A 22,797-nucleotide genomic window follows, 5' to 3' on the forward strand; every position below is an offset into this window, starting at 1 on the left:
CTTTGATATGAAAACAAATTCCTCAAGGAGGCAGTGGCTCAAGACATGAGTTCAAATCTAACTCTTATGTTCACCAGCTCTGTCACTTGACTTCCTTAAGCTTCAATTTCTTTATAAAAAGAGAAGCTTGAATAGATGGTCTCTTGAATTCCTTCCTAACTATAGATCTAACTGTATGGTGTAAAGCTCAAATAGAAATGGGAGGAGGCCATTAAATGGTTCATAAGGATCTTGCAGGTTATATATTGATTTTGAAAACCACATAGGAACATTATCATCTATTGCATTTATATTTATTCTGTTGAGTGTTTCTCAATTACATTTTAATCTGGTTCAGGCTAAACTCTGGAGTGTTGCAAGATGCATGGGTCATGTGTTTGATCCCTGTGCTCTTGACCTAGGATTCTGTGATAAGACATGGTCCCTACCACCAAGCAACTTAGAATCAATTGTAGGAGAAATCAGACAAGCACAGATAATGTCAAGTAGTAGAACCAGAGCGATGGTGGATAGGTCATATCTTTAGAGCTAAGACAAGACTGAAAAGCCAGGTTGTAACATTGAAACCAGTCCAAAAAAAAAAAAAAAAAAGTTTATCACTACTTGAATCTCCAGTCTGGAAGCCATCAAGTAGTGATGACTCTTCTTTTTGACTGCACTTGTGATCTCTTTGATATCCAAGATTCCCTGCACTAAAGCAGATCAGCAATTGTTTTTCCTCTATAACGCAGAGAACCAAGAAGCTAAAGCCCAAATCACAAACACATGCAGCATAGATCAGAGGCAGGTGGTAGGCCTCAGATACCAAACTGTTCACGTTCTACCCAACTGGGTAGGGGTATTTGTTGTTTGTTTTTTAAACAAAAGTGTGGCCCGATTGGACATATGTTTGAGGAAGATTAATCTGACAATGATATTTTGGATGGTTCAGGGGCAGGAATACTTAAGAAACTCCTGTAATAGGATGCATACAAGAGGCAGACAGGGCCTGAGCCAGGCTGATAGCAGTGGGACTGGAGAAAAAGGTGACTTTGAGAGACATTCTGAACAGAAAAGTATCTGGTGGCTGATGGGGAGAGGCAGGATTAATGGAGAAAATAGTAAAAAAAAAAAAAAAAAAAAAGCAGATGGTTAAACCACTCTGGGCTTGTATTAGGGAGCAAAACCATAACTTGGGCTGATCCACTGGAGCTTTGTTCCAAGGTGGATAATTTAGAGAATTGGGAAGTACTGTCCCAGAAGCTTTTCCTCCCCTGCCAACCAGAATTCAGAACCAACCAGAGGTCAGAAGCACCAATGACTTTCCTGCCTTCGCTTCACATATACTATCCCCAAACCCAAATTTGTAATGATTCAAACCCTAAAACACATTATAGCAACAAAATTAACTATATAGAAAAGTCAAACTGTGTTTGTGCTCTTTGTACAGTTCTCACACTTCAACAGAAGACACATTTGTACATGTCCCATCTCCTGGAGATGGAACGCAAACACATAGTCCATCCATGAAGATCTCACATGTCTGGCCAGCAGATGCCACTCAAAGACACTGGCCAAAAATGGACCATTTCAGACCCCAATATTATTAGCCTTTACATTTTAAAAGATTATATTAAGGCTATCACTGGCAATTTTATTGATAGCATATGCTCTTTGTGGTTTGGAGGGGATATATCCTGGGATATGTGGGTATATTACGTACTTAATATGTTTTACATGTGTGTGCTTATATGTAAGAGTAAATAGGTATATGTTTGTATATCTATGTACATGTACACATTTATGTATATGTAATACACGTATTATGAACAGACATAATAAGAAAAGTTCACTACTGTCACTTTAGTTAGCTTGTTTTCCATATAGTATATTGGTGATAATTCAAGTGAAGAGATGGTTTTTTTTGCTATTAAATAAAATTAAGGGATGGTGTGGTGTAGTAGATAGAAAAGTCATCTTTGGAGTCAGAAAAACTTGGATTTGAAGACTTGTATAGAGTCAAAATCTGTGCCTGTGAGGCAAATCAATGACTTTTTCTGCATTCTGAACAAATGCCAAAGACTACTGAAGCTACCAGAAAAGTATTGATTTCATGGAGAAGAGTTTCTTCTTGGGAAGTTCCTTCCCCAACAAAGTGACAAGTCCAGTTTAAAAAAAAATCATAAAAGGAAAACTAATGCACACATTCGCATGATAAAAATAATTGAATCCAAACACAAGAATTTGAAGTCAAATAAGATTTTTACTTAAGTCACTTACTTTACTGACTTTTAAGAGGTAGAAAGGAACCTTTAAAGACTATCTGATCTATCCTGCTCTGGTGCCTTCTCATTGGCAGTAGTCTGGGGAATCTTTTGAACTATTTCTCAGAACATGCTTAAATATATAAAATAAATAACACATTACTACCAAGAAAACCAGTTTAATTGAGATACATCTACCAAAATGTGTATATACTTAAATAACTTTTTAAAAGCTTAGATTAAGCATCCCTGATGTATAGTCAAATCTCTTCATCTAAGGTCAACATTATTATTACTAAATTTGTGTGCCATAATAAAGTCTTTGGAATTTTCAGTTTTTACATTGGGATTGCAAAAGGTATTTATAAAAAATGTTTTCAACTATTTTTCATGCTGTGTTTTTTTTAGTTTAAATAATAAGCACTAGCTAGAACTGTACCTTACACAGATAAAGAATTGAAACACAAATGCAATCTGAAGGAATCAGTCTTTAGAAGAGAGTTTTCTAATGATTTATTTCACAAGATTTCACACATAGCACATTGAATTAGTTGCATCACAATACTGGTACTTGACTTAGATGAATTGATACAAAGTGAGGTGAGTAGAACCAAGAGAATACCACATACAGTTACAGCAATATTATATGCCAATCAAATATGAAAGACCTAGCAATGACTCAGCAGTACAATGATCCAAGACAATTCTGAAGGACTCATGGTAAAAAATGATTTCCTTTTTCAGAGAAAGAATGAAGATGAAAGATGAAAAGCATACTTTTTCTTGATTCTTTTTGGATGTTATTTTTGGAGGAAAGGGAAATGTCTCTTTTCCTTTACATGACTAACATGGAAATATATATTTGCATGACTGCACATGTATAATCTAAATCAAATTTCTTGCCCTCTCAATGAATGGGGAAGGAAAGGGAGGAAGGAAGTGGAAAAAAATTGACAAAATTTTAAAACATGTTAAAAATTATTTTTACATATAATTCAGGAAAAACTATTAAAATTATTAGGAAACATTTAACAAAATAAATAAAAATACAATAAAATAAAACAAAAAGAAATACTGTTCTCCCAAGCTATATTTCTCATCTCATTTTAATAACCATTTTGAATCCTTGGTCAAACAGTCACTGAAATGGAGAAAGGTTATTTTCAAGGACCTCCACTTTTGGAATTCAACCCATATTATTAAGATTAGTTTAATATACATCTTTAAACTTATTTATTTATTTTAATATTTAACTGTTGCTTTTTTATCTTTTTAATATTTTAACTGCTTGGATTTTCCTTTGTCTTATATTCTTCAAAGACTATAATAAAGGACTTAATTTTTTATATGAAACAAATAATTGAAATAACAACACTATGATAATGTCTAATTTATTTAGCATTGCCACTGAATGGAGTTTTTCCAGATAACTAGTTTCTACCTTCCTCCTCTCTTGAAAGTCTGATTATACTGATTTAGGCTAGAATTACTCATATGGTCATTTGTAGTTCCAGGATTTGAATGTAGGTTCTCTGACTCCAAATCAAACAAGCAGGTTGTAGTGCAGTCCCCAGGCATAATATGCAAAGTATTCTGAAATTGAATCCCTACCTATGATAGGATCAGATATTTAGAGCTAGAAGGAAATTTAGAGATAATCTACTCAAAGTCCTCATATTCCAGATACGGAAACTGGTAGCTTAACAACATTACAGAATTCAGCAGAACCAAATTTCAAGATGTTTAATTACTGCTATCATCGGAGGCCAACAGAATTGTAGAAGAGGATACAATCCAAATAAAACAGTCTAGAAGCACTTATGAAATACTTTCTATGTACCATGGATTGTGCTAAGAGCTGAGAATCCAAAGAAAAGCCTTACACATAGTAATGTGCTGATTAAATATTTAACAATGACTGCCTCTGAAGGAAAAAAATGTGCATTCACCTTTTAAAATTTACTCCACATTATTAACTTTTTTCTAAAGTTTGGACAATCAATAATTGAGCCCTGACAACCAGTTTCTCTGAATATCAGTTGTCTCTGTCTCCAATGCAATTCTGCTTACACAGTGCTCCATCATTCATAAAGAACATGTTAACAGCACAATTCAGCACTTGATGTTTATAACAATGACACTGAGTCATGAAGAAAGGGTTAATTTATATTTGGCATACTATGTTTACTAAGATTGGGAAATCTGTTGTATGGTAGAGAACGTCATCTAAAATAACCAAAAGGTTCAATACTTAAAAGGTTATCTAGAAAATTCACTTATGTAACTTATATAATGCTTTTAAGGGTTGCATAGCAATTTATGTTTGTATTATCTCAGTTGATTCTCACAAAACCTTATGAAATAAGTGGTATTATCTCCATATTACACATGAAGAAACTGAGCCAAAGAAAGAATGTGCCTTGCTTAAGGCCACACAGCACTACAAACTCAAAGCTCTAGCCTCCTCTCTACCCAGCAGCCTTGACTGTGGAAAGCCATGCTTCCCCATTGGGATGATTCATTGTTTAGAAATTGTATTAGTATGTTAAAAAGAAAGACAACTGTTGAGGCAACTGTTGAAATAATGGAAGCAAACAGAGTGTTTTAATTCGCTATCCAGATGTTTCAGATAAATAATTTTAAAAATTGTATCCATTTTGGACAGAAGCAGCTACACCCAAAGAAAGAACACTGGGAAATAAATGTAAACTGTTTGCATTTTTGTTTTTCTTCCCAGGTTATTTTTACCTTCTGAATCCAATTCTTCCTGTGCAACAAGAGAACTGTTCGGTTCTGCACACATATATTGTATCTAGGATATACTGTGACATAATTAACATGTATAGGACTGCTTGCCATCTGGGGGAGGGGTGGAGGAAGGGAGGGGAAAAGTCGGAACAGAAGTGAGTGGAAGGGATAATGTAAAAAATTACCCAGGCATATGTTCTGTCAATAAAAAGTTATAATTATTAAAATAAATAAAACAAGAAAGAAATTGTAGCCTTTTTTTGCTTCACTTTGCATGTATAAATGGTATACAAAGTGTCCATTGGTAAGTTTTCATATTTTTAAAATAACCATGGGCATATATTTTCATTAAAATGATACAATACCTATATTTGAGTAGGCTTCCAGGGACCAAGCAAACAGACCCTTTAAGGATTAAGGGCTAAAGAAATTCCTCCAAAGACCTTTAGAGAGCTCTGGCATAGATTTTAAGGGCATTGCAGATTGTTGTGTGCATAGGAGCTTAGGTCCTTTAAAAAAATGGTTTTAAAAAGAATTTGTACCTAGGAATAATCTAATGGCCATCTAATAGTTACCTATCAGAAAGAGGACATCTTCTGATTTCTTTTATTATAAAATAGTTCCTTTGTGTGCTTGCATCTTTTAGAAAATGTCTAAGAAGTTCAAAAATGCAAGACGAATTGAAGGACTTGGTAGTAATGTGTGGTGAGTATAACAATCTATAAAATGTTACCATTTGCTTGCCATTATTTTCAGGCTTTTATCTTATTTGGAATTTATGAAGGGCATGTTTAGGGGGGGATATCACCTGTGAATAAAATCAATATCATCTTCTAACTTAGGAAATATAAGGAAAGTAGAAACACTTAGAAGAAACAAAATATGCTGCATAAGAAGTCTTGACTTCACCTTGGGCCAATTTCCACAGCATTGATGAGTTAACAAAAAAAATACACAATTTTAAGTGTTTATGTGTGTGTGTGTGTGTGTGTGTGTGTGTGTGTGTGTTGTGTGTAAATACACATATATATCTATATAGCTGTTATAGTGAGGAGGTCATATCTGCCTCATGAATAAAAGGACATAAAGTGGACTCCAAGAGAACTCAAGACCACCCCTTCCTTTTGTTGTCTTTTTAAAATTGTTGAGGAAACTTTTATCTGCAAATGAACTCTAAAATGTTTTTGCTTCAGGCATAAATTACTTCAGGCACACATTAGCTTGATGTTGATTTTCCTATACAAAGATGCCACTGATATCTCCATCATCAGCATATACTTTGAGTGAGCTTTTTCCCCCTGTTGTAATACATTTGTATCTATCTAGCCACACTTGTTAGTTTTGTAAGACTCTTAGTGACACAATCCACCTCTGGGGGTATCTTGCCTATAACTCTGTTTTATATTTATATTTATGAAGTATATGCTATAATTTTTAAACTAATTATGGATAGCTATAAGAAGAATTGGTCAGAAAAAGCAGCATTAATAAAGTTCAATATAGCTGGATACTTTATGAGCAAATAAATGCATGCTCTCTTCTCTTTCTCTTGTCTCACTCTTTGTCACCTCCTTCTCTCCCAGCTCCTCCTTTTTCTTTTTCTTCTCCTGTTCTCTTTAATTATGACAGTCAATTAAAATTTGCCAGTTTAATACCCAAAACATGAAACATTGACTATTTTTAATAATTTTGACTTAACACCAACACTCTATTTTCCATCTTAGGGTTGAATTTTTTAATCTATCTGCACATCCCTCTATTGTGAATCTTGGCCAAGGCCAACCAGATATATCCCCTCCTGCACATATTAAAGAAGAGCTAGCCAAGGTTTCAGCAATTGATTCAATGAATCAGTACACACGAGGCTTTGTAAGTATCTAAGAACATTTTAAGCAAGCTCACATATTTTATGATCATAAAGGAGAACTCTATGTAAACAAAATAACTCCATTGGTAATGTAGGAGCCTATAAACAAAAAACACAGACATCTCCTTTATAAAATGTCCATACTAGAGTAAAATATTCTGCTAAATATATGGAACACTGAATTTATAAATCCATCATATTTCCAGATACTTTTTAGTTCTAATAGTTTTATTTTATTATCAAAAACTGGAGTTTTCATGGTTTTTAAATTGCTTATTCTTTTTTCTCTTTTAACATAATGATAGCTGTAAGGATTGCAGGTGTTAGCTACTGGTGTTCATATTTTTGTAGTGACAGATATCTCAGGTATGGAAATGAAGTAATGAAGGAATACTTGGCCTTGGAGTAAGATCAGCTGGACCTAGGCTCAGACTCTTCACTTAACTGTCCTTATGAGCTTAGGTTTCCTTGTCTCTTGAGTCACAAATAATAATCCTTAGATTTAGAGCCTTCTAAACCATTCTGTCTGCTTCAGTGCCACTGTTCAGGGACTAGTTCAAATTCCGTCTCAAGCACACGCTATTGTTTAGTTGTTTAGTTTTGCCTGACTCTTCATGAGCCCATGGATCACATCCCACCAAAATTATCTACAGGCAGGGGTACTGGGAGTACTTTGCAATTTCCTCCTACAAGTGATTAAGGCAGCAGAGATTAGTGATTTCTCCCCACAGTCACACAGCTAGGATTGTCAGATGCCAGTTTTCAACTCAGGTTTTCCTGACTTCAGGCCCAGATCTCTGTCCACTGAGCCACCTGAATAGTGAATTCTTCTGCCAAAAGCTTAAATCTTTACATTTATCGAACACAAGGTTGCTATAGTAATTTATTATTGTGTATTATATGTCTACTCTTGTTCCACTCATCTACTTTTCTATTCTTAGCCAATATAAGATAGTTTTGACAATTACTGCCTTATAATACAGTTTAAAATCTAATACTGCTAATACTCCTTCCTTTATATTTTTCATTACTTCCTGTGAAATTCTTGATCTTTTGTTCTTCCAAATGAATTTTGTTATTTTTATTTTCTTAGCTTAATAAAACAAATTTTAGTAATTTAATTGGAATGGCATTGAATGAGTAGATTAATTTAGCTACAATTGTCATTTTTATTATATTGGCTTTATTATGTTTTCATAGCCACCCATCTGACTTTATTTGTATACAAAGTGTTTAATAATAATTGTGATTTCTGATTCTTTCCACTTTTTTCTTCTCTTATTGAAATTTTTAGCATTTTTAATGCAATATTGAATAATATTGGTATGATGGGCATCTTTGCTTCATTTCAGCTCTCATTTAGTAAGGCTTTTAGCTTATTTACCCCTTTACAAATGATGGCTGCTGATAGTTTTAAATAGTTATCATTTTTAGGAAAAAAATCCATTTGTACCTCTGCTTTCAATTAGTTTTTTTGCATTTAATCTATTTAATTTTTTCTAATTGCATGTAGTCTTCAACTTTCATTTTTGTAAGATTTAGAGTTCCAAATTTTTATTCCTCTCTTCCTTCCCTCTTCCCCAAGCAGCAAACAAGCTAATATAGGTTATAAATGTACAATCATGTTAAACATATTTCCATATTAGTCATGTTATGAAAGAAGAATCAGAACAAAAACCATGAGAATGAAAACAACAAATTTTTTTTTAAAAAGTGAAAACAATATGCTATAATCTGCATTTAGACTCCATAATTCTTTCTCTGAATGTGGATGGCATTTTTCATTACAATTCTCTTGAAATTATTTTTGATCCCTGTATTGCTGAAAAGAGCTAAGTCTATCATAGTTGTTAATTGCACAGTGCTGTCATTATTGTGTACAATGCTCTCTTGGTTCTTCCCACTTCACTAAGCATCAGTTCATGTAAGTCTTTCCATGTTTGTTTCTTTCTTTATTCATTAGTATTTTGTTTTCCCCCAAGTATATGTAAAAACAATTTTAACATTATTTTTTTAAAAATCTGAATTCCAGATTCTTTCCCTTTCTCTCTTTCCTACCCCACTTCATTGAGAATATAAACAAATCAATACAGATTATATATGTGCAGTGATGCAAAACATTTCCATAAAATCCCCCAAGAAAAAAAAACCAGGAAAAAGAAAGTTTAAAAGTATGTCTTATTTAGACATCATCAGTTCTTTCTTTGGATATAGATAGCTTTTTCCATCTTAAGTCTTTCAGCGTTGTCTTGAATAATTGTTTTACTGAGAATAATAGCTAAGTCATTCACAGACAATCATCTTAGAATATTTCTGTAACTTTGAACATAGTACATTTCACTTTGCATCAGCTCAAGGAACTCTTTCCAGGTTTTTCTAAGAGCATCCCATCCATCATTTCTTACAGCATTCCATCATAATCACATATTTGTTCAACTATTTCCCAAATGATAGTCATCTCCTTAATTTCCAATTCTTTGTCCTCAGAAGAGAACTGTTATAATTTTTTTTTTTACATATAGGTCCTTTTCCTTTTTGTTTTTTATTTCTTTTGTGACTGACACAGACGTAGTAGAGGTATTGTTAGGTCAGGTGTATGCCTGGTGTTACAACCCTTTGGGTATAGTCCCAAATTTCTCTACCGGATGGTTGGATACATTCACAACTCTGCCAACAATGCATTAATATCTCATTTTTCCTACATTGCCTCCAATATTTGTCATTTTCCTTTTCTTTCCCATTAGTCAATCTGATAGATGATAGGTACTTCAGAATTGTTTTAATTTGCATTTCTCCAATCAATAATGAATTAGAACTTTTTTTCATATGTTATATATAGCTTTGATTAGTTCATCTGAAAACGGTTCCTATCTTTTGATCATTTTATTATTTGGGAAATGGTTCTTTTTTTAATAATTACACTTACTTTTCTATGTTTGAAGAATGAGGTCTTTGTCAGAGAAACCTGTTTCAATTTTTTTTCACACTTTTATTAACTATCTCCTCTATTTATTCTGTTCTATCCTTTCAGTCTGTCCCTCCTCAAAAGTGGTTTTTGCTCCTGACTATCCTCTCTACTGATCTATCCTCCCTTCTCTCACCACCCCCTCCATCCCTTTCCCCTTCCACTTTCCTGTAGAGTAAGATAGATTTCTACACTAAATGAGCATGCATGTTATTCCTTCTTTGAGCTAATTCTAATGATAACAAGATTCCCTCACTCTCCTTTACCTCCCTGTTCTTCTCTTCACTGCAAAAACTTTTTCTTGCCTCTTTTATATGAAATAAATTACTCCATTTTATCTCTCCCTTTCTCCTGGTACATTCTTCTCTCATGCCTTAATTTTTTTAAAGATATCATCCTTTCAAATTCAACTGCCCTCTGTCTACATCTACTCCTTTTAACTGCCATAATAATGAGAAAGTTACAAGTATTGTTTTCCCATATAGGAATGCAAACAATTTAACCTTATTAAGTCCCTTATGATTTCCCTCTATTGTTTACCTTTTTATGCTTCTCTTGAATTTTACATTTGAAAGTAAAATTTTCTATTCAGTTTTGGTCTTTTCATTAAGAAACCTTCAAAAACCTTCATTTCATTGAATGTCTTCTTTTTCCCCTGAAGAATGATACTCAGTTTTTCTGGATAGGTGAATCCTTGATTATAATCCTAACTCCTTTGCCCTACATAATACCATATTCCAAAATCTCCAGTCTTTTAATGTAGAAGCTGCTAAATCTTGTGTTCATCTCACTGTTACTATATAACTGTTTCTTTCTGGCTGCTTGCAATATTTTCTCTTTGACCTGCTCTTGAATTTGGCTATAATATTCATGGGAGTTTCCATTTGGGGATCTCCTTCAGGAGAAAATCAGTGGATTCTTGTAGTTTCTAATTTACCCTCTGATTCTAGAATGTCATGGCAGTTTTCCTTAACAATTCTTTGAAAGATGATGTAGGTTCCAGTGAGTAGAATAATTCTTAAGTATCTCTTCTTAATCTATGTTCCAGCTCAGTTGTTTTTCCAATGAAATATCTCACATAATTTTTCACTTATTTGGTTTTATTTTATTATTTCTTGTTTTCTCAGTAAGTCATTAGCTTCCATTTGTTCAATTTTAATTTTCAAGAAATCATTTTCCTTAGCGAGAATTTTGTCATCCTTTGCCATTTATGCAATTCTACTTTTAAAGGAATCATTTTCTTGAATTTTTGTGCCTCTCTTTCCATTTGGCCAATTTTTCTTTATAAGGCATTCTTTTCCTCAATGACTTTTTGTACTTCCTTGACCATTTGGTCTAGTTTGTTTTTTAAAGTATTATTTTATTCAGTATGTTTTTGTCTCCTTTATCAAAATATTTCCTTGTTTTTCATGATTTTCTTGCATTAATCTCATTTTTCTTCTCAATTCTTTCTCTATCTCTCTTACTTGATTTTCAAAATCCTTTTTTGAGTTCTTCCATGGCCTGAAACCAATTTATATTTTTATTTGAGGCTTAGCTTTGACTTTGTTATCTTCTTAGTGTGTGTATTGATCTTCTGTTACTTGCTTAGTTTTCCAGCCTGATACTTGACTTTTAACTTTTTGTTAAGTGTAGGGCCTTCCTTCCAAGGTGGAGGGTGTGCTGTTCCAAGATTCAGAACTTTGTACAGCTATTTTCAGAGTTTTCAGTTCTTTCCTAATAAGAGCTATGTTTACTAATCTCCTGGCCTGTGTTCTGATCTTTGAGTGACCACATGTATTATTTTCTGCTCTGAAATTGTGAAGAGTTCCTGATCCTTTATGGCTGCAAGCTCCAGTGTGGTAATGTGCTGCTCCTCACCTGGGGACTGCAGCCCAGAACCACAACTGAGAGTCAACTATGAACAAAGCAGTAGTCCTACTTCTGTTCTAACAAAGATACTTCCGTAATCTCCTTCTGATCAAGTTGTTCAACCCCTTTGCTATTTATGGTCTGAGAGAGCTAGAAAAACAGCTCTTGCTGCTGATGATTCATTGGCTCCCAGACCTATTCCTAATTTGCTGGATCCTGCACTGGACTACTATACTCTCACCTCTATTGCATCAGATTGTTCCTATCTACCTTCTAAATTGTCTTGGGCTGGAAAATCATTTCACTCCATCTTTTTGTGGGTTTTTCTGCTTTAAAATTTGTTTAGAGTCTTTATTTAAAAGTATTTGGAAGGGTTTGGGGGATAATTCAGGTGAGTCTTTTCTTTACCATCTCAAATATTTTAATAAGAATGAATATTCTATTTGTCAAAGATTTTCTGCATCTAAGAGAATGATTTTTTTATCATTGATACAATTAATATTAATAGTTTTCCTTATGTTAAACCATCCTATATTGATGTATACTTTTTATAATATTTTATTGTAGTCTCCTACCTAGCATTTTCTTTAAGATTTTTGTATCCATATTCATTAACGAAATTGGTCTATAATTAACTTTCTCTGTTTTTGCTCTTTTTGGTTTAGATATCAGTACCATATTTGTTTCAAAAAAGGAGTTTGGTAGGACTCTTAGAACTGACTTTCTATGCCACAAACTAATGCTATTATATGCAAATTATATTCACATTCAGTACTATTTTTATCAATAATAAAATACTACTCATACACATGAGAATTTTTATAAAATTCTAGGAAATATTGTAGCATATTTTTCCAGATTTACACAGTTTTAATGATAAAAGACAGCTACCTTTTAATGATAAAATATCTACCCCTGATGATAAAATAGCTGCTATTTTAGAAACTGGACATAAGTACACAGAGATATGGTAATTTTAATAATGTATATTTTCAATTGCTTTATAATATTTTTAAAATATAAGTTATTTTGGCAGAAGTTTAAGCATTTAAACTGAAAGGAACACAATTTAAGATATCTTTTCTTTGATCTGGACAGGGTCATCCATCACTTGTGCAAGCTTTATCTTCTCTATATGAAAATTTTTATGGCAGATCAATTGATCCAAATCATGAAACAATAGTGACAGTGGGAGGATATGGATCTCTTTTTAATGCTATACAAGGATTAGTTAATGAAGAAGAAGAAGTAAGTTGTTTCTGTTATATTAAATGTAGCTTAATTATCAAATTATCAAACCTGCCTTCTTTCCTGCTTTGGCATATTTTAAAGTTTATTTATATAGAGAAAAAATTTCATAAAAATCCCCCTCCTCATATTTCACTACATTAAATCCTGGAAATTATAGAAGATAGATGCATAGCTTGGTTTTTATTGATTGACTGATTGATTGAAAGATTGGTAACTCACTTAAGTCATTGCCTTCAGAAATTTACAATCAAGTTGGGATAATAACAACTCCTTTTTTATTGCCATCTGAAAACTAAAGGATATCCATCAATTGGGGAATTATGGCCTAGGAATGTAGTGAAATTTTAATATAACATTAAAATGACAAAAAAAAAAAAACAAAACAAAACAACCTGGGAAGACTTGTATAAACAGATAAAGAATAAAGTGAGCAAAATCAAAGGAACAGTTTTTTTTTTTTTTGGGGGGGGGCATTATGATAGCAACAACATTGTAAAGAAAAACTACTTTGAAAGACTTGAGAACTCTAATCAGTAGTTACATTGACCTGCCATCCATTATGGACGTTCGAATAAAATCAGAAATTTAGTCAAAGAAATAAAGCACAAGTATAAATAATTAGGTGATGATGAAACAGATACCCATTGACCTAGTATCTTTTTTTTAAGTACACTTTTAAGTGACTGTCATGTGCAAGCCTCCAAGATTAGATTTGACTTTGTAAACCCAGAGTCTCAGAGAAGGAATAGGGGGTGCAGAGAAGCAGAAGGGTCCTGGTCGACAGGTTACATCTGCAATGCTTCTCCACTGCTCCAATCATCTCATTTTCTCTTTAGGAATCATGTTCACTCTTTCATGTTCATATTCCAGTCATGATGCCATTCTATCAAGTCTATGATTCTTATGTTATCATTTCTATTAGGATCTATAATTTTCATATTTTGTGCATTTATTATATACAGATATCTGAATTTTCCTCCTTGACTTAATAATCCTTGCTACTGATATTCATTCATCTTCCTATGTCTTTTTCTCCATGCACTCTACATCAGGGTGTCAAACTCAAACAGATATGGACAGGCCTACATGTTGATTTAGAAAACCACAAATTAAAACTATCCACATTGCATTTTTGGCCTGCTGTGAATTGGACACTTCAGCCATATTGCAGTCAAACTGATTTGATTTTTCTTCCCCAAAGATTTCATTTCATCCCTGGCCTCTGGGCCTTGGAAACCTGAATTCTCACCTTCCTCACCATTGCCTTCTTATCCCTAGCTTCCTTCAAGACTACATGATATAACTAATATGGAAATATATTTTGCATGACTACTCATGTTGATTCTATATCAAATTGCTTACCATCTGCAGCAGGGAAGATAGGGAGAAGGAAGGGAGGGAGGGAGGAAGAGAATTTGGAACTCAAAATTTTAAGAAACAAATATTAAAAATTGTTTTTGTATGTAATTGTTTTTTTAACAATTACTTTACTTTTTTTTTTTTAACAATTACTTTAACAATTAATTTTAAATGTAAGTTTTTTTTAAGAACTTCAGGAATATGACCTGTCCACCCCCACCCCCTATACTGAATTTAAACTCTGAAAGTGCAGGGAATGTTTCTTTTTTGTTTTCTAGCACAGTAGCTGGTGCATAATTGATATTTAATGATTAATAAATTCTTGCTCAATTGGACTGCTACAAAGATATAAGTGATTATATCACTGCCTTCAAAAAGATTACTTTGCATCAGTGATCATTAACTTATGTGCTAACATGCAAAAAATTTGTGAAGGGAAAAAGAATGCAACTTCATAAAGAAGCCCGCACTGGCCTGGGCCTGGAAAGAAAAGTATATGAAGAGAATGAGATGTGGAGGGAGATGGACATAGATTTGGGAGAAGTCAGGCAGGTAGAGATCAATAATGACTGCAGAAACTGTCCCAGAGTGCTTAAATGATGCTTACTGTTTGGCCCTTTCTCAGGTGATCATTGTTGAGCCTTTCTTTGACTGCTACGAGCCCATGATAAAGATGGCTGGAGCAATTCCTGTCTCTCTCCCCTTACGCCTTGTGAGTATGCTGACCAGGTAACTATGAAAGGCCAGGGGATCATCAGGGAGAGATCCAAAACATCCTTCCAAAGGATTGTGTGGTTATTCTGGACAATGATAGTGTGGAACAGCATCTCTTCTAAGTAATTATTGGATCTTTGGCCTTGATTATCAACAACTGGTACCAAAAAACAATAATAGCAGCTCAATTTTAAGAAATACTTTGTAGTTTTATAGATCTCTTTTCTCTCAAAAAACTTATGAGCCTTTAAGAATGGTATGATTTCTTAAAATTTCCACCCACTTAACTAATACATTAAGGCAAAGTATAATATTAACTATCTAAAATTGTAGCTAAAAGATTCCAATTAGCCAAGCTAAGATAGGTTCCCTTTAGGAGCATATATTCTAATGCAGACGTGGGATGTTAGCAAATTGTTCTCCCCTCTAACCAAATGTAAATGTATACATCAAGCCTCCTAGGGACACTAAAGCAGGACAATAACCCAATATTTTATATTTACTTTCCTTGTTCGTCTTAATAAGACTTCCTTTACCTTAACTTTCTATAATGCTTTCTTCACTTATTTTTTAAATTTTTGTTTGCTCAGTGACAATAATTACATATTTTAAATTAAATCATACCTTCATTTTTCATCTTTACATCCTAGAAACCTACTAAGGGAAAAGATTGGACCAGTGCCTCATGGATATTAGATCTTGAAGAACTGGAAAGTAAATTTAGTTCAAAAACCAAAGCTCTTATAATAAATACTCCACACAATCCCACTGGTAAGGTAAGTCTTTCTCCTTTGCCCTAGTTACTAAAATTTATAGGTTTTATGTGTATTGAGTAACACATTCCTTTATATATTTTTGTATTTTAGATATTTTCCAAAGAAGAGCTTCAAGGAATTGCTGATCTTTGTATTAAATATGACATCATTTGCATCAGTGATGAGGTTTATGAATGGCTGGTGTACACTGGACGTAAACACACTAAAATAGGTACTAATTATTTTGTAGATCCATAATCTTAAGTTTAAGTCTGGATCTGTGTGGAACAACCAGCTAACCTGTTTCTTAAAACCAGATATTGGTTGTTTACCTTGGACACCTAAAAATACAAGAGAATAGCATTAGGTAAGGTAAATTCTCCTTTTTAGCAATTCTGGAATCACAACAATTTTTTGTTTTTTGTAAAAAAAAAAAAAAAAGTTTTGTAAAACTTTTGTAAAACTAAAGATTTACTTTAGTGTGTGCAATAGAGGACCAGCATGGTGGCATATAGAAAGCTGGTCTGATAGTCTGGAACACTTGGGTGCAAGTCGCACGTCTGATACATTACTGACACAGAATCCTGAGAAAGTCACTTAGACTTGCAATATCCAAGGTACATTTTATCAGCAATTGCAGAATGTTTTCTGGTAGAGGGACTTATGAAATGACAAATCAAAAAAAAATTTCATTATATCATATCTTTATCACAAGAATGTGCAATATTCATATGGTTTCTAAAATAATAAAGTTGCCAATCTTTTTGTACGTTTCTGAAATAAAATATTTTGAAAATATGTTTAAATTCACCTTCATTATTAACTCATCTTCATACTATCTACATGAGTACTTAGGTAGGTAAATATATATATGTTTATATATATATGTATATACATATATATATATATATATATATATATATATATATATATATGCATATACACACTTTTTTTCATTGGATTCAGGTAGAGCTTTGGAGTTTGCCTAGATAACCTGTAATAATCCTTTTATCTCCAAGAATAGCCAGTAGTTATAAGGATTTATGCATGAATAGTCATAACCTAGGGGAGATTTGAGGTTATTATATTGAATTACAGTCAGTTAATACTTAATATTTATTAACTGTACTGTACTAAGCACTGGGGATATAAATGAAGATAAGACAGTCTTCTGTTCTTAAGGAACTCATAATGTAGAAACAGAATACAAACAACCATGTACAGACAGGATAGTTATAGAATAATTTGGAGAAGATTAACAGAAGGAAGGCATTACTACCATTAAGGGAAATGAGGAAAGGTTTCTTGTAGAAGAAAGACAGGAAGCAGAGATGAGGAGGAAGAGAATTCCAGACAGGGTGGGGAGGACAGCCAGTTACTTAACAGCTTAGCCAGAACAAAGATAGCTCCTTTACCCACCACAATGATAGGGGAATTAGGCTCTCAGCTCAGCTCAGTTCTTGCAACATTTTAAGTCCAAAGCCCTCTGGACCATCTTTCTAGAATTCCAGGCTCTCAAGAGTTCCTTCCTGTGCAGATTGCAACAACTTCCCTGGAATCTTAAAACTCAAAGTCCCTATGGCTTAAGCTTCTACCTCGGAGACTCCCTTCCCTGCCCCTTGAAATGAAAAAAAGCACAAACCCAAGACCAAACCCCCAAGCCTGTTTTGCCATGCTATCTGGCTTCCTGATAAGATGAAGACAGCCCTTAGACCACAAAAATCTAGTTAGTAATGACTAACTGGTTTATCACCAAAATATAAGTTGTTCCTTAATTCCTCTGTGTGGAATGTGCTGCCTAGGGTTGGACCATCTCTTCTGAACAAGTCAAACCAATGCCCATAATGCCAGGGTTTCTATTGCAACAGAATCCTTCTTGGGGTCTTTTCCACAGTTGACAGTCACTGTCAAGAGATGACAAGCATACATACACATGCCTATAGCATAGGGTGGATTAAATTTGTTCTCAAAGATGTCAGTGAACTAATGATCCAAAGGAGAAGGAGCAGATGTCATTAGTTGGGGGAGTCAACAGAGACTTCATTAATGATGGGATATTTGAGCTGAGTTTTAAAAGATGGATGATATTTTGATAGCTGCCAGAAGAGACACTTCTCTAGGTTAAGGGATCTATATGAGCAATGACCTGGAGGTAAAAACAAAAACAAAAACAAGGATCATTGAATACAAGAAAGAAAATTAAGTTGATTTATAGTGTAATATAAAATAAGATTGCTTACCTAAACTTATCTTAGATGTCACTCTGTGAAGCAGGTGTGACACAGGATTTAAGTGATTAATGTACCAACTTGGCCAAGGTTACAAACCATGGCTGCCAATCTAGGTGGTCTTCTCCTTGTGTTCTGACCATCAAACCACACTGCCATTTGCATACATTTGGTTCCTATATTTCTAAGACCTTGCCTTTGAAGGAGGCTTTTCAGAATTTCTGAGGACAAAGGAGTATGCCATTGCTGTTAAATGGCAAAGGCTCTTGTCACAAATTAGGGAACACCTTCTTCTATAAGCTTGAAGGTAGATAAACTTGCCATAGCCATAAAGGGAGACGATTGTAAGGAAAAAAGCTGAGGAGTGCTGGCTGAGTCATCAAAGATGTTACTCAGGGCCTCTTCTTCAAACTAATGGGCCAAATAACATTTTTGTGGATAGTAGGATTTAAGAAAACTTTAATTTGGAGCTTTAGATAAAATATTTGTAACCTAAACCACATGGGTTGAGATGCAAAATTCTTTTGACTTCCTTGAAGTCTTCTGACCTTGGAAGATCTGGGACTACAAGTTGACCTACCAGGTTGGATAAGCCCTTTTTAGAGCCCTGACTCTTTGTCCAGAAAAATAGCAAGTTGGATGGATTTTTGACTTTTATTTACTTAATGTAGTACTTTCCTGAATGAGTAGTTTATGACCTGACATGAGAATTTTATCATAAACAACTGCTTGAGGTATATGTAGGCTTGAATCTTTCCCCAGTAGGAAGTTAGAGAAATGTAATCATTTGAAATCACTTTTATTTTAAGATTTTCATTTAAAGGGGGAAGAAGAGTAGCTAATGAACCAAAAGTATTTTATGCCCAACATAAAATATATATATGATAATGGCTCTGCTCAAAGCTCCAGAGTTTGAGTTAACTTCATTTAGGATTGTTCTAACAGGTCATTTTAAATGACCATGAAATTTATTGTTTAAACCTACAAACTATAAACCCTTCAAAGTAAAAATGTAACATAAAATAGCTTTACCAAAGAGAAGCAAGACATCTTTTTAAACTCAACTTTTTAGTTTTTATCACAGACCATAAAAAGAAAACAAGGGAAAAAATGAGCCCACTATTTCACAATTTAGACAGGGCCATTCTCTCACATTAAATTTTATCTATTCTATGAAATGCAGTGACATTTGTTTCAAGAAAGATGCACAATGGCTATTACATCAATTTGCAGAGTGGAGAAGGTGGTTCCTTAACATAATATAATAAAGGTTTCTAACCATACTTCAGGAAGCTAGTATCATTTTTATGTTGTCATATAGGCAGTTTTTTCTAGAGTTGGTCTATCTATCATGTCTCTAACTCTCATCTGACTTGTAAAAGTATAAACTACCTATGAGTAACAGAGAGGCCTTGGCTGATTTAAAAGAAATGAATACCAGATAGCAACTGAGGATTCTTGTAGCAATGCTAGTGATTTGTGTGCTTATCTGTAACCTCCTTTGAACTTTTCCCTAAATCCTCAGATCCATGGTACAGAGACAATGAAACTGATGGTCAGTGCTAGAATCATCCTTTAACAGTTATAGGACATAGCCTTTAGAGGAATTGACCAATTACAACCATGTAAAGTGACATGTAAACAATTAATAATACCTTAGGGAGTTTTGAGTATTTTTGGGGAAGTATGCCTAAGTAAAATGTTTCAAGCTTTGTGGTTTTCATTTTTATAAGAAAAAGAATAAGCCCAGGAATATACTATTTCCCATAAATATTTATTGGAACCTCCTACACTGTTATTTCCCTATCTGATAATACATGCTGAATTACTACTTTTCCCTCTTTCCTAATCAGACTGTGAGCACTACACAGTGAGAAGGAAATTAAGTTTGAGTATGTCGAGAAGGATCATATCATATAAAAATCATGTGAAGGAACTGAAGATATTTAACCTAGAAAAAGAGGATGGGGGTGAGGGGAGAAAATGAGAAATTAATAACTGTCTTCAATTCAAATCAATAACTATCTTAATAGCTGACATTAAGGAAGAGAGTTAAATTTCTTTTTCTTGGTCCCAGAGGACAGATCTGAAAGCAAGGGGATGATTGTAAAAAATAAAATTGGGGGTTGATGAAAGAACGCTTCAGCAATGAGAGAAATTCAGAAGTAAAATAAGAGTACTTGGCAGATAGTTTCCAGGAATCTTCAGTTAGTTTCCAGGAGTCTTCAGTCAAAGGCCAGATACCAACTGGAATGGAGACTATTTTCCCAGATATTGATAGAATTTGATAGTGTCTGAGGGCTCTTCCAAAAAGTCCAATGCTACTTCAATATGATGGTTTTTCAAAATCCTCTGTATATCATCACTTAAGAAAAAATTATACCAAAGACAAAAATATACTATGCTAATATAGAATTTTGGTATCTTAAACAGTACAATATTTTAGTCAATATTTTGCTTTAATTGTGTAATCCAAAATGACTTTTAGTTAAAATGCCATGATTTAGTGTCAGAATATAGAGAAGGTAAATTCATTAGAGATAAACAACTTAATTTTTTTTCCCATACAGCTACTTTGCCAGGTATGTGGGAAAGAACAATAACAATAGGAAGTGCTGGAAAAACATTCAGTGTAACTGGCTGGAAGGTAAAATGTATTATAGAATTTTATAGATGAAAACAGACATGAATTTTCACTTTCTGTGTTTTTAAATTTCTGTGTTTAATTTGAAGACTTTACTAGAATATATACATAATTTTTTTTAACTCTCCTAAACTTGGACATGTTGATCTCTATTCTAGAGAAAGCATGCCAATTCTAGAGAAAGCAGTTGTATCTGCTATTGATATGCTAGTTAGGTGACAATCTTTCTATGCATGTTTTTTCATCTCAAAAAATTAGGAGTTTTTAGGGGCAGCTAGGTGGCACAGTTGATAGACACTGGCCCTGGAATCAGGAGGACCTGCGTTTAAATCCCCAACTTTAGACACTTAATACTTCCTAGCTGTGTGACCCTGGGCAAGTCACATAACCCCAATTGGCTCAGGAAAAAAAAAATTAATCTTAATTCCCTTTCCAGCTCTAAAATTCAGTACTTGTGACCTATTATCAATTTTTGCTATATTTTTAGATAATGAAAAGAATTGGGTAATTTAAAATAAAATGAACAGAGTATATATATATATATATATATATATATATATATATATATTCTGAAGATTTTATAACTGTGAGGAAAAAAAGGCTAATTTTATTACAGTAATGTCTTATCTCAAAGGATGATGACTACTTCACCTAAATCCAATTACACCCAACACATTACCCTATGATGTCATTGGCCCTCTTCAAAAATTTTCGGAGATGAACAACAATCTTATCTTATCAGAACCTAGCTTATCAGGCAGATTTGCCTGTCTGATTAGTGGAAATAAATAGAAATGGCATCCATACTCATTAACATTTTAGGACTGTTACCATCAACAACACAATGTCATCTATAAGTAAGGACACGTGAAGGACTACACTATCTTACCATATACAGAATCTCTTTTCACTGTGATTCTGCCAAGAATATCCTATAGGACAGTGACACTTTACCAAGTCAGTTTCCATAATCCACAAACAGTAAACACAGCAGGATCTTATTTCAGTCAGTTATATAACTGTCAAGATGTACTCTTGTTCTCTTCACCTTTCATCAAAAATAATACTTTGGGGGCAGTTAGGTGGCACAGTAGATAGAGCACCAGTCCTGAAGTCAGGAGGACCTGAGTTCAAATCTGGTCTGAGACACTTAATAATTCCTAGTTGTGTAACCCTGGGTAAGTCACTTAACCCCAATTGCCTCTGCAAAATAATAATAATAATAAGACGACCTGTGATATATATCAATTGTTATCATAAAGATTTAACAGAAAAGAGAAAGTAAATATATGGGTTAGTAGATATTGATTTCTTTGGGGGGAGAAAACAATACAGTCCATGATTTTTCCTGATTATTTGTATCATTTTTTTCTTCTAGTATCTTGAAAACAATTCCCTGAGTTCCTTTAAAATTGTGTTGCATCAATTCCAGATTTCTTTTTTTAAAATTTCATTATTTATGTATTTGACATTCTTTTCTTTTTAAATTTTGAGCTCCAAATTCCTTCCCATCTACTCTCTCCATACTTCTACCCACAGAGAAAGCAAGAAGTATATCATATTTATACATGTAAATAAGGGCAGTACATATTCCCATAATAGCCATATTTTTAAAGCAAGAAAAATAAAGAAAATAAAATTATATTTCAATTTGTACTCAGAATTAACCAGTTTTCTCTCTAGAAGTGGATAGCATTTTTTCATCATAAGTCTTTCAGAATTGTCATGGAACATTTGAATTGATCAGAGTAGCCCAGTCTTTCATAGTTGACCATTACAACATTGCTGTTACTACTTAAAATGATCTCCCAGTTCTTCTCATTTCATTTTGCATGAGTTTATATGGGTCTCGCCATAATTTCTGAAACTATTCCCCTCATCATTTGTCATAGAACTGTAGTACTCCTTCACTATTATATGCCATAACTGTTTCAGGCATTCACCAATTAATGAGCATCCCTTTATCCCAATTCTTTGCCATCATTAAAAGAGCTGCTATAAAAACTTTTGTACATATAGACCCATTTCCTTTTTACTGATATTTTTAGGATACAGACCCAGTAATTATATTATTAGATCAAAGGCCATACATGGTTCTTCAACATGTTGAACATAGCCCCAAATTTTTCTCCAGAATAGTTCAACCAATTCTGTACTCCTATCAGTAAGCAG

General features: G+C 33.6%; 1 protein-coding gene across 6 annotated transcripts in view; it reads left to right on the top strand.

The window, feature by feature from the left end:
- Nucleotides 1-22,797, top strand: part of KYAT3 (kynurenine aminotransferase 3) — a 54,673-nt gene that overhangs the window by 10,893 nt on the left and 20,983 nt on the right. For 3 of the 6 annotated variants that reach the window (XM_003767240.4, XM_031969374.1, XM_031969375.1), the window contains 7 exons: nucleotides 5,638-5,696; nucleotides 6,716-6,860; nucleotides 12,773-12,922; nucleotides 14,910-14,996; nucleotides 15,649-15,774; nucleotides 15,865-15,985; nucleotides 20,552-20,628. In XM_003767240.4, the coding sequence (XP_003767288.1) occupies nucleotides 5,638-5,696; nucleotides 6,716-6,860; nucleotides 12,773-12,922; nucleotides 14,910-14,996; nucleotides 15,649-15,774; nucleotides 15,865-15,985; nucleotides 20,552-20,628 (765 nt within the window). Of the gene's footprint in view, nucleotides 1-5,637; nucleotides 5,697-6,715; nucleotides 6,861-12,772; nucleotides 12,923-14,909; nucleotides 14,997-15,648; nucleotides 15,775-15,864; nucleotides 15,986-20,551; nucleotides 20,629-22,797 lie in introns of those variants that run through there. The other 3 variants (XM_031969376.1, XM_031969377.1, XM_031969378.1) reach the window with 3 other exon arrangements.

Source organism: Sarcophilus harrisii, chromosome 4 (genome assembly GCF_902635505.1).
Source record: "Sarcophilus harrisii chromosome 4, mSarHar1.11, whole genome shotgun sequence".
Taxonomy (NCBI): Eukaryota; Metazoa; Chordata; class Mammalia; order Dasyuromorphia; family Dasyuridae; genus Sarcophilus; species Sarcophilus harrisii.